At 44.2% G+C, this 12850-nt stretch overlaps 1 protein-coding gene across 1 annotated transcript; it reads left to right on the top strand.

The window, feature by feature from the left end:
- The first annotated feature begins 4804 nt into the window (after positions 1-4804).
- FABP2 (fatty acid binding protein 2) lies at positions 4805-11962 on the top strand. Its single transcript, XM_084855918.1, has 4 exons — positions 4805-4932; positions 7513-7685; positions 7790-7897; positions 9135-11962. The coding sequence occupies exons 1-4, from the start codon at positions 4866-4868 to the stop codon at positions 9183-9185; spliced, it is 399 nt and encodes a 132-aa protein (XP_084712044.1). The 5' UTR covers positions 4805-4865; the 3' UTR covers positions 9186-11962.
- The last annotated feature ends 888 nt before the right edge of the window (positions 11963-12850 follow it).

The raw sequence follows: 12850 nt of genomic DNA, 5'->3' as shown, positions 1-12850 counted from the left end.
AATCAGAGCTGCTTTGGGACTCTGTGGGCTCAGATCCAACCCTGACACTACCCCTCCATCTGATTAGGCCAGGATTCCCTTTTTCTCACCCAGCACCCCCTGCCCTGAATCTCCAGAGATAAAAATAATCACTGTTTCAAAACTCTTTGTCTTTCCCTGGGATGCTTTCCACAAATGTGGGGATGGCTCCTGCTGTTTTGCATGTCAGCTGAAGCTATTTTGTAAGTCACTAAGCTTGCCTTAGATATTATGTAGTTCTGTTAGTGAATATAAGTTTTATTTCTTTTCTTGTCGCTTTGTACTTCTTCCATTCTCTTATAATGCTTTAAATACATCTGTTCTGTACCCTGATTTTGGGCTTCAGTTCTGAGTGGCAATATCTACCACTGTAGCATGGCACTCCCCATGCAATTCCACATTATTCAGTCTCTATGGGAAAGGATTGGCAGCCCTGCCCAGCTCAGTGGCACTTGCCTGGTCCCCTGCTCTTGCCATTGCTTCTGCTAGTCAGAGGAAGGGATGTTTGGGAGGTGGTGTGTGTGTGTGTGTGTTAAGGCATGTGTGTACCTTGTTAAAGGGGAGATCATAGCCAAGCTGGAGGGTGATGGAATGCAGAACGTTGGAAGAAAGAATGGCAAACTCAAAGGGCACTGAATGTTGAGCATGGATACCAGCTTCCACATCTCTTTGTTGGGCATTTTGATGGACATCTTGTTCATCCAACCATTTGATGCCCAGCAGCAGAAGGAAGGCATGGGCAACTCACACTATCTGGCACTGGCAATGCCAGTGACAATTGTAGGCATGGTTGGGTACCTGCTGAGGTCACGGGGCCCAGCAAGGGCACGCTGACAAGAGCCTCCTGGGGTTGCTTCTCCTCTTCACCATTGCAACTGCTTGTTCACCTGCATCTCGCTCTGTCCTAGACCATGGTGGTGGTGAAAAAGAGGATCAATAGATGCTACTGCACACTTGCTCACTGGCTCTCTGTCAAGCAAGCAAGCAAGCAAGCAAGTGGGAGCAATCATGAGAAAATGAGGAGCAATAGCAGCTGGTGACAATGGTGGTGAGAAGGCAGACTCACTGAGGGAGGAGGTCTATTGACAGTGTCTTGCACAAGGGCCTTCAAAAACCAGGAACTGTCTGTCTAGCAGGCTCACCTTTGGATTGGCTAGGGGCTCTCCCACCTGATCACAAGATCCTCAGGCAGCTTCACTCATGAATAACTAAGGCTTTAGTTTATTTTCACCCTCAAATCCTCCGTATCCCTCCACATTTCATTCTGTGGGGGATTTGTTGTAGTGCTGTGAAATGACAGAACTGAATGGCAGTGTTCCTGTTGGGAACCAGTTATGAAATGACCTTCTGATATATCATGTGGTTAAAAATCATTGCAAATTATCGAAATTTCCTACCAGAGGTGCCATGAGCTGTTTCTTAATTTCGGCAATTAGGGTAGCTACATCAATAGGCTGTGTCGAAGGAATGATTGATCATCATTTCTGCCATGATCCTCAAACTACTTATCTGAGTTAGTCGGCTGAAATGTAGGGAAGTGCTTATCTTATCTCCCTGAGAATATGGTTTGAGAACTGCAACTGAGGTGTACCAAAGTCCGATGTGGCATCCTGCCTGTGAAACAGCTCCAGGGCCAACATTTACCCAGCCAGGTTAACATAGCAACCTGCACCTCTTCCGGAGTAGAGGAGTAATTGTGACCTCATAGCTGTGGTAGGGAAGTGAGATGGGAATAGGGGAATTTGACTGCAAATATGAACTTAGAGCTGCTCTTCCCAAAGTTCCCTAGCTGTATGACATCCTATATTTCAACTGTACGATGTACCTTGGGAAACATGGTTAAGAACTGGCTATGAAACCAAAGTTAGGTTGTTAGGTAGGGGAAAAAACAACACATAACTGTGTATGTTTAAACTGGTGGCATATATTTTAAGTTCCTGATAGGTTTATAGATGTGCAAGAAAGGTTGCTCCTGAGAAAGTCAGAAACGACTTTCCACTAGAGCTAAAAATAAAACAAATTAGGGCGAAATCCTATGCATGTTTAGACAGAAAAAAGTCCTGTAACTCCCTACATGCATAGGATTGTGCCCTTAGATGTTTACAGTGCAATCCTACAAATATGTAGTCAGAAATCAGCCCCATTCGATTCAGTGGGACCTACCTGTGATCCCATACCCACTTACCTGGGAGTAAGTCAATGAGGCAAACAGAGGACAGGTGGCTGCTCTGGAGAGACCTGCCAGCCGCTCTCTTGTTGTGGCAAATGCCACAGAGGGAGAACAGCTGGTGGGGCTCTCCAGAGCAACCACTGGAGATGGCCGCAGTGGGTCTTCCTGGGGAGGCGGTGGGGGGAGTGCTGCAATTTGCTGCTCCTCCTGCTCCATCACTTGATGCGGGCACCTCCCAGTGCTTCCTGGGAGGGCTGGCCCTGCTTCTGAGTAGGCATATATAGGACGCACTGTGCTCAACTTGGGGTTCAAAAGTAGCAATTTATTGTATATGAGATATATGTATTGTATGATGATATATCATGATATATCTCATATATATATCTCATATATATATATATATATTTGTATATGAGATATATTGTATATGAGATAAATTGTATTTCTATTTACATTTTAACAATTATTTCTAAATGTTCATCTAGACATGTATAAATTGGCATATGCAAATGTTATGCAAATTAATGCATAATGTCTTCTGTTTTGGTGATGTGTAAATGACAACTGTAGTTCCAATGCTACTGTTCCACCATTTTTATTTGTATCCTGACCTTCCTCCAAGGGGTTCTGGGCAGCAGACATAGAATTTTCCCCATTGTTTCATAACAACTGTGAGGAACGTTAGTGAGTAATAGGCCCCAAACCTTCCACTCTAACCACTGTACCACACCACTACTCTCTTTCCCTGGCTGCTGAAGCAAGCAGAACTCCAGTTTTACCTGCAGTTTTACCTGCAGTTTTACCCCGCAGCAAAAAAAGAAAAGAAAAAGAAAAGAAGAACAAAGAAGTGGTTTGCTACTGAATTTTAGCAGCAAACTATTATGGAGCAGAAATATTAAGTTGATTGAATTGAATAACATATTAAGGCTAAAATTGGATTGATTGTGCCCTTCCTGCTTGGAAGCCTCCAAACTCGGAGGCTTCCGAGATTCCTGTGCCCTGCTGGGCTGAAGCTGTCAGGGCAGGAAGTGATGATCTTCAGCTCCCTGTCCTCTGTCTTTGGAGATTTTCACTAGATGGGCTTTTCAGCCCATCTAGTGAGGGTGCTTTGGAGGGGAAGAGAAGGATGCTAGTGGACGCTCAGGGTATCTCATATCCTGGCCTCTCTGGTCTCCTCCCCTCCCCACCCCACCCCACCCCACCCACCAGGATGCCCCTTTCCTCCTCCTCTGAGATTACTTTTCTGACTGTGGAGGGCAGCCGGCATGGATCTTTCTGCACCGACTGTGAGGAGGCAGGGCAGGGGGTTTGGATCTCTGACTCCAGAGTGCTGTCTCTGACCCTGGGAGGGTTTTCCAAGCAATCCTATAGTCCCTGGGACACTCTCCCAGGGACCGTAGGATTGCTCTCTACATCGATCAAGCTATCAACTTCATATGTTATTCTAAGCTGCCATATAAAAAGGTCAAGCAAAATGTGTCCTTTTCACTGTGCTGTAGTGGTTTGCCACTGAAATTTGGCAGCAAACTGCCAATTCTTTTGCTACCGCGAATTTCAGCAGAACGACAGCAGCAAGGGGGGGGGCATATGCGGTCCTCAGGACATGAGTTGCTCATGTGTTGCTTTACAGGCTGGTGGAAGAAAAGTGCAGAAGGCGGAACCTGCACCCTGTCCCATTTGTCTTGGGACTTTTAAAAGAATATGTGCAAGGTGTCTGGGTTACAATCTGACAACCACAGATTGTGTGGAGCAAACCTCCCTGAACATCTATTGCCTGAACAATTTTTAAAATACATGTGCCAGTAGTTTAAGAAATATGCTAATTACAATATTGCTCTTAAATCAGTCCTATATTGAGGCTCATGTTTGCCCTATGAACACAAGACTTACACACCCCTCAACAACACACAGGTTACTCAGCACAATGTGAACTTGTTTGACTTGGCTAACCTCCTTCAAAATTCAAATCAGATAACAACCCTGTATTTACCTCTTCAGAATTTCAGAACTGGAAAAGCAAAAGGCACAAACCTAAGGTGTGGGCAAAACATAATGAGTGGTTTCCAGAACAAATACAGCCAATAAATAGTTCTCCAGTTGTCTTTCCCAACCCTATTCTACACAATGGGACAGCGTCCAAATGCAAGCTGGATTTGCAAGGCAGAGCGGAGAAGGTTTGTGCTCTTTGCTTGGGCAAATATTTAATTTCTCTCAGTGATATAAGGACACTACAAAAAAAGCACTGATGCAAGTTTGCTTGCTAAAATAAGAATTTCAATTAAATCAAGGCACCGCCCTGAGTCTTTTATTCTTTCCTTCTCCCTCCCTCCCTCCCTCCCTCCCTCCCTCTTTCTTTCTTTCTTTCTTTCTTTCTTTCTTTCAACAACCAATTTAATAAGTTCTCCTAAGCTGCCCTATAAAAAGAGTTCATTTCAGCAAGCATAGAGACAAGAATTTTATAAGCTACATTTCTAATAGAGTGAAGAGTGAGAATCAATTGCAGCGACTTGACCTTACAGGGTCATGTGACTAATTGCACTTTAGTCAGCCACATCAGTGTGTGAATTGCTTTCAAGATAAGTGAAGGCATAAATCCCCCTTGGAAAGCTGAAGCCTACTTCAGGTTGTGCAGAGAAACCACCTCTGTTTTAAGCTCCCCCTCTTACAACGGACAGTCATGACGTTCAATGGCACCTGGAAGGTGGAGAAGAGTGAAAACTATGAGAAGTTCATGGAAACAATGGGTAAGATCTGAGTTTCTTTTACTTCCTGCAAGAATATTCTTTATCACTGCTATTCAAAAGGCTGTTACTGGATGTAGTTCCTGCCCATTTTTTTTCATGGTCTTAGTCTATGCCATAGCATGCTGTTAGTCCATGACATAGGAACTACATGGTCCACCTACTAAGTCCTAGTCTTTTGTTCTAAAGCATCTCTCTTTTGCCCTCCAAAGGGAGTTTTCTTCAAAATACCATGCCGGTAAATCCTGCATAACTTTTAGGGTTGTCTCTCCCTTTCTGTCAAGAGCAACTTCTAGAGTTACTCCTGTGTTGAGAAGCCTCTCCTAGCATAGGAGATGCAGTGATATGGAAATGCTTTGCCCATATAATTTTTTGTCTGTACAAGTGTTAAAGGTACAGAAATGGCTACAAACCCATATCGCTCTATCAAGCAGTTTAGAGCTCTAATAAAAGAACAAAAAGATTCTCCCTTCCCTTTTTTCATTACATGTTTATCCTGTCCTTGAGCCAAGGAGCTCAGGCTGTCATGCATGATGTCCCCTTCCCTACCCCAGCACACAAACGCTTTTATCCCCACAATAACCCTGTGAGGTAAATTAGCCTGAGAGATAGTGACTGGCCCAGAAACACCCTGTGAGCTTTATGGCTGAATAGGGATTTGAATCTGGATCTCCAAGCTCCTAGTCTGACATTGCCTAACCACCTCACTAACTCTCACTTTGGTGATGGTTACCTTCCATACTAGTCTTGCAAACCTTGGGGAGATGTTTCTGTGTTTCGAAATGCAACCTCTCCTAAGCCCACAGGCATTCTTGGGAAATGAAGGTGGTGGCGGTGGCTGGCCAAAACTTCACTTTCCTAAGCCCGTTTTCAGAGCCCCTTGAGCACAATATAAAAATCCACCAGTCCATGCTGCATTACGTTCCCCCTAGCAGAAACTACTTGGGTCCCAGTCTTTCTTTTGCTTTTCTAGGCATTTTAGCCCTTGCTTTCATCCTGCTGTTATAGGCCAGTCAAGGCATCTGTGGCTTTTTGCAGCTGTCTCCCAAAACTGGCTTACTGGCCCAAGCTACGTGGTTAGTTACACCTAGTCACTATCTACACATCAACTTTTGCCATGCCCAGGAATTTTGTGTGTGTGTAACTATACCCGTTGCCTGCGTTCAGAAGGATTTAGGGCAGATACGCTAATCCATTTCTGTAATCGATTTATGCTAATTAAGGCTGCAATCCTATACTCACCTCTGTCATTGAACTCAATGTGACTTACTTCTGAGTAGGCACATATAGGATTTCACTTTTACCCCTTTTCCTTGAAGAGAGTAAGGCAGAGGGACAGGAAGTTATCTACGCAAAGTGCCATGAAAGTAACAAAACAGGAAAGAGAAATGGTCAGGTAACGGAGGTGGAGATACAACAGCATTAGTATGTCCAATATTTTTCCTTGGCTTTAGTCTGTGGCAAGGTGCACATCACATAATTTACACACTGACTAAACATCCAACAACAGCAAGAGGATAAGACAAGAGATATATCTAAACTGGGCACGTTAGCACTGAATTTATGTATTTATTACTTTTTTATATTGCCCAATAGCTGAGACTCTCTGAGCAGTACACAATTCAAACCATAAAATACAATTTGAAAAAAACATAATATAAATCTTTTAAAAGTTTCAAAGTACCAGGTAAAATCAAGGTAAAACCCAACAGCAGCTACATCCCAGGGAAAGCTTGTGTGAAAAGGTGTGTTTTCAAGAGGTGTTTAAAAAATGTTACATTTTCTGCCTCCTGAAATGAACACACATGAAAACTATTTCAAAGTAGGGATGGCAGAGAAATCCGCCATGGACTCCAATGAGGCTGGATTCTTTAGAATTCGCCCCCCCGGAGTCCGTGGCGGAAAGGACTGCTTCCCCCCGCCACCCCGCGAAGTCCGGTCGGGACAGACCCTACCTGGCACCGGCTGGTCCGGGTCCGTCGTCTTTGGTCCGCAGCCATCTGCTGCTGGGCTGCGGACACAAATGGCATCCGGCGTAGTGGACACCATTTGCGTCCTTGCCCTTGACTGTGATAGGCTACGTAAATATTTACGTGATAGATATTTATGTAAATACGTAGCCAATCATGAAAAGAGCAGGGATGCAAATGGCGTCCGCTACGCCATTTGCGTCCCTGCTCTTTGCCGTGATAGGCTATGTAAATATTTACATAGCCTATCACAGCCAAGGGCAGGGACGCAAATGGCGTCTGCTACGCCAGACGCCATTTGCGTGGCAGAGGACGGAAGTCCGGCTGCGGATGGGCCTGGCCGGTGGCTCCGCGGACTTGCCGCAGAGCGGAGCTGGCCAGGGAGGATTCCGGGGGGAGGGACAGATCACCTACCCCCCCTGCGGACCCCTTCAGCGGACTGGTAAGTGGGTTTCGTGCACCCCTATTTCAAAGGTCAAAAGCAAGGGAGGATTGGATCCAACCTGTCCAATTCTAGCCTTCCACTAGTCAATTTGCATACGCTAAAAACGGGGTTTTTTTGGAAAAAAACCCTCTTCTGTGCGCCTCATTTGCTATCCCCTTACATTCCTAGGTATTAATTTTGTGAAGAGAAAGCTAGGAGCCCATGACAACCTGTCGCTCATAATCCAACAAGAAGGAAACAAGTTCACAATAAAAGAATCCAGCAATTTCCGCACCATAGAGATAGTGTTCAACCTGGGAGAGAATTTTGACTACAGCTTGGCTGATGGAACTGAACTCCATGTAAGAAACATGTTCTTCTGTGATGCAATCCCTGTATAGACCTGCTTTGGTTTGGGAGAGTTACATAGCCTCAACCATATTGAATGCCTGCCTTTATGTTTTAGGGGAACTGGGAGATGAAAGGAAGTCAGCTGGTAGGTACATTCCACCGGAAAGACAATGGGAAGGAACTTAAGGCACTGAGAGAAATTGTAGGAGATGAAATGGTTCAGGTAAGTTCATCTGGGCTAACTGGTGGGTCTTTTCATTGGTAATGTTACTTACTGTTAACAAAAAGTCATGTTAGCCTCTCAACAAGGAATGGAGGAAACATTCTCAAGTTCTGATCCTAAACATCTACTTCCAGTTGAAAGGGAGGAAATAGAGGGGGATTTCACTTTCCTCAGCAATGTAAAAGCATTGGAATGACAGCCTGAGGGAGCAATCACTTCTCTCCTCTAAAAGTTGAAAACTTGAAAAACTTTAACCTGTTAAAAATAAAGATATCTGTTCATGGCAAGTGAGTCCTGCTGCAAAATGTTGCCATGTGCAGTGGTCCTATTCAGGATTCCAGCCAGCCATGCCCTCTTCCAGAATACTCCATTACAGACACCCACAGAAACACCCACCAGTTTTCTGTTTTTCCCCTCAACAGCTAGTCATTCTGTGCCCCCTAAGCATGCCCAGTTCTCACTGGGCTCTTTTGGGAATTTACAACATTGTTCCCCCCTCCCCCATTTTCTTGGGTTCCCCCAAGCCCACTGATACTGTCTCTTGTGCAGGGATGGCCTACATAGGGATCCACAGTTGGGGAATTATGGGAGTTGTAATCCAGCACAATTGAAGGACATCATATTGCAGAAGCCTGGTATATAGGATACGCTTCCCCACTCAACAGTGCTCCAGAACATAAGATTCTCTTTTGCAAGGGGTTATTCTAGAGCCCCTTCCTGTGGCTATGAACTTTTTTACACAAGGCTGTTAATCTGCTGCATCTACTTTTGGCTTCATCACAGAATTGAGATGTACACTAGGAGTGTTTCCTTTTCTGCTACATAATCGCTAGGTGGCACTGTGGTATAGCAGAATAGCACAAATACACAAAAGGAAATTGTACTTTCTTTTGCTTTCACAATTAAATGCCGCATTTTCCCTACTCTAAAAAGGCTTGCGTTCAGTGAGACTCCCAGGTATGACTGCAGACTTATTGTGGCATGAGCTTTCATAGGCAAGAGCCAAAGATGATTAGGTAATAGTGATCCTGTTGCAACAGGATCTTGTGCTATCCATTTATATGTCTTGATTGAACAATAATCTTCCAGTTCGACCTAATCTATGCCTCCTTAGAAAGACCTGCCTCTCACTTCAAGAGATGTTGAATTTTCCAGGGGTGGTTTCATTCCACATTGTAAATGGAATCTCTGTAAACATCAGTGGCATTCTGACCTGTGTTTTGTTAAACCATTTCAGACTTACACCTATGAAGGAATTAAGGCTACACGAACCTTCAAGAAAGCTTGAACAACAGCCCAGAACTGGAATCTGATGGAAGAATTGCTGTACCTTGTTTATAGCAACTGTGTTTCCCACTAGGCCAAAGTAACTGTTCTAATATTCTTGTCTGTGTTCTATAGCTGAAATGCAATTAAGATCTATTCATCTTTTATGCCCATGTTGGTTTAGGGAAATGGTGTTGCTAAGGCTGCAAACAATATTTACCTTTTATAAATGGGGAAAAAATAAACATAGTTTCTACTCAGTTTTTCAGGAGACACATTTGTCTTTCATCATTATACTGTGTTGGTGTTGGATAAACTTAAAGAAAATAGATTGCTCCCTACACAATGCAAATCCTATCAGAACTGATTAACCTGATCCACACAGCATGGAACTAAAATTCAACTGGCTTAAGCTGCAATCCTATGCATGTTTAGACAGAAGAAAGTCCTACAACGCCTAGTATTCCCCAGCTAGCCATGCTGAGAGTTGTAGGACATTTTTCTATCTAAACATGCATGGGATTGCACCATTAGAAATAAACGGCATTACCCAGTCAAAGTTTTAAGCCCCATTGAGGTTAGTGTGAGACTGAAACATGTGCTTAACATTCCAGTTGAAATCAATGGGACTTAAAAGGTGCTTTATTTTGGTTGAATCATGGTATAAAGGTACAATCCTATGCATATTTAGACATAAAAAGTCCTATAACTCCCAGCCTTCTCCAGCCAATAATTCCTTTTCAAAAAGATTACATTTACATGCCAATAGCCTGCTTCACATAGAGATCATGTCTGATTACAGCTAGTTTTAGTTCAACTCCGTGAATGAGCCCTTTAAAAAAATATTGCTACGCCACCCCACTATGGAATTTGCTACCACAGAATCTAGTGATGGCCACCGATTTGGATGGCTTTAAAAGGGGGTTGGACAAATTTCAGGAGGAAAAGACTATCAGTGGCTACTAGTCCTGATGGCTACGTGCTACTTTCAGTACCAGAGGCAGCGAGCCTATGTACACCAGTTGCTGGGGAACATGGGTGGGAGGGTGCTGTTGCACTCATGCCCTGTTTGTGGGTTCCTGGTTGACAGCTGGTTGGCCACTGTGTGAACAGAATGCTGGACTAGATGGACCCTTGGTCTGATCCAGCATGGCTCGTCTTATGTTCTTAAGTACCACTTCCCTTTGATTATCCTGAATTTACCGCCAGTAAACACTCCAACAGATAGCTAGTCCACTGCTCCCACGTATTATTTAATGGCATGTCTAATTTGGCCTTAACTGTGAGCATCTCTACACCAGCCTAAAATCCCGCATTTAAAAGGAGGCTTTCTGCTTCCACTTTAAATGCAGGATCACGACAGACTCCCTTTACACACACTTCCTTCCCCCTCCCTACCTGTCCCATATGTTTCATTGATCTAGCTCTTCTTCTTGGGGCTTTTCCTTTTTCACAGAGGGAACTCAGGCGGAACACAAACGGCGTATTCGATAGCTCATTATCTCCGATCTATTTAAAAATGGAATAAAGGTCATTTAGGGTGCAATCCTATGCGTGTTTAGACAGAAAAAAGTCCCACAACTCCCAGAATGCCCCAGACAGCATGGCCCTTAGTGTGGGAGATGCCCTGGAGGTTGACGACATCATCTAAAGGGGCCGCAAACTTCTGTGAGTGAGCAATCTTAATAGCAGGATAAAAGCTCTGTGTGAAGAAGCCGCGTGTGCGTTTCAACTTTTGTCAGTGCAAATACAGACCATGGTCCCTATATTCCAGGTTGGAGGGGGCTGAAGCTGAGAGAGTGGCTTACAACAGATCTGCAGTGTAATTCACTCAGAATATTGCAGGTTGGGAATCAGACCGAAGGGCGTTTTTGTACTTTTTTTATTTTTCAAAAGAAAATACAAAAACACATTAATATTGATTCAAAATCCCTCCCCAATCCATCCCACGGGTCAGTTTCAGGATTTTTCTTCTCCCCTCCTTTATTTTCTATTTCTATTCCAGGGTAATATATTAATTCATCCTGTTTCATTCCTTTATTATCTTCTTCTTTTCATGAGTCCCACAAATTTCTATGAGCTTCTACCAAGGTTGTTCTGTTCGACTCTTTTCATAAAGTCTATATATTTTTGCCAATCCTTCTTGAAGGTGTCTCTTTTCTTTATTCCTCTGTGCACTGTTAGCATTTGTGTCAACTTTTCATTTGTTGCTATATCCCAGATTCTCTTTTTCCACAAAGGTATTGTCAGCATCTGGGCTGTCTTCCAGTTACTTGCAGTTAATTTCCTCGCAACTGAAAACAAGAAACTGATTAATATTTTTTTATTTAATCAGAATCCAACTGAAGTGGTTCACAATCAGCATAGTCCAGTGGTGGTATTAACATCTATTGAAGGCTGAAGAGTTGGGCTGAGGCCAAGACAGTAGCTTACAAAAGACTTGCAGTGTTGTCTAGTGCTGTCATCTCACATTGCAGGTTGGGGGATTCGTGCAACATCCCTGCAATGTAGTGCACTGTTATTATATCCTCCTACTGCAATTTAGCCACCATTGCTGAGAGAGAGTAGCTTACGATAACCCCGCAATGGTGTCCGTGGTTAATACTGCAGGTCAAAGGTGGGGCTGAGGCTGATTTGGATTCGGAGCCACCCCCCCCACACACACACAGATTGCAGCAAAGGTTAGTCTTCTTAAATTGCCCTTTCAGACCCCCTCCTTGGGCAAATCCAATGTCAATTGCATGCAGAAGCTTCGTGGTGCATTAAATTGCACACAGACAGGTTGCCCTCTTAAATGCTAAAAAAATAAAAATAAAGAATTTATTTACACACACACTAGGAAAAAGCCAAGCTACTAAGAGTGGAGGCAAGGTCTCCTGTCTTTGCCACTCCCTTCTGTATGGAGTGTGTGCGTGCATGTGCGTGCGCGGGGACTACTCGCCCAATTACAGATTCATCTTGGGATCTTTCTATTGGCAACTCTCACTTTTGCCCCCCAAAAGAGTGGTGGTGGAGCAGGGGAAAGAGTCTGCTGAAATCAGGGCATCTCTGTCTTTCTTGTGGCATTCTAATGTCTAACCAGTTTCACTATGGCATAAGCCAAGATTCAGACTTCCGGCTTGTGGGTCTAATCTGGTCCAGGGAGATTCCCCATCTCAACCCAGTGGCATGGGCAACCTCTGTGGGCCCCACCCTCTCCCCTCTCCAAGCCCTGCCTTCTGGCTGGGAGGGAACTGAGGTCTTGGGGAATACCGCCAACTGGAGATTGCAAAGGGATTCCCCTTAATTTGTGCTTGCTGAAACTCCTGCAAGGGCCAACTGAGTGCACTTTGCTCCTGCGTTTCTTTCCCCGCGTGAGGAATGAGAAACAGGAGTGAAACGTACTTGGCCATAAACGTTCGTGGATTAGAGCAGGGATGGACAGAAAGTCGATCTCCAGATGTTTTGGACGTCAACTCCCAGCATTCCTGACCAGTGACCACTGGCCATGCTAGCAGGGGCTCCGCCATGCCCCCTCTTTAATGAGCTTCCGCCGTGCATTAAAAACATGGTTGTTCAGGCCGGCATTTGGGGTGGGTTAGGGTATTTTAGAAAACGTTTTTATTGTGGAATTTTATTGTTTTAAACTGTTTTATTGTACGCTGTACATCGGCCAGAGTGGCTGGGTGACCAGCCAGATGGGCGATT

This window comes from Heloderma suspectum, chromosome 5 (genome assembly GCF_057233095.1).
Source record: "Heloderma suspectum isolate Gila_16-S chromosome 5, 16-S_ref, whole genome shotgun sequence".
Taxonomy (NCBI): Eukaryota; Metazoa; Chordata; class Lepidosauria; order Squamata; family Helodermatidae; genus Heloderma; species Heloderma suspectum.
Note: the sequence above shows the minus strand (reverse complement) of the source record. Positions and strands in the feature narration are given on the sequence as shown.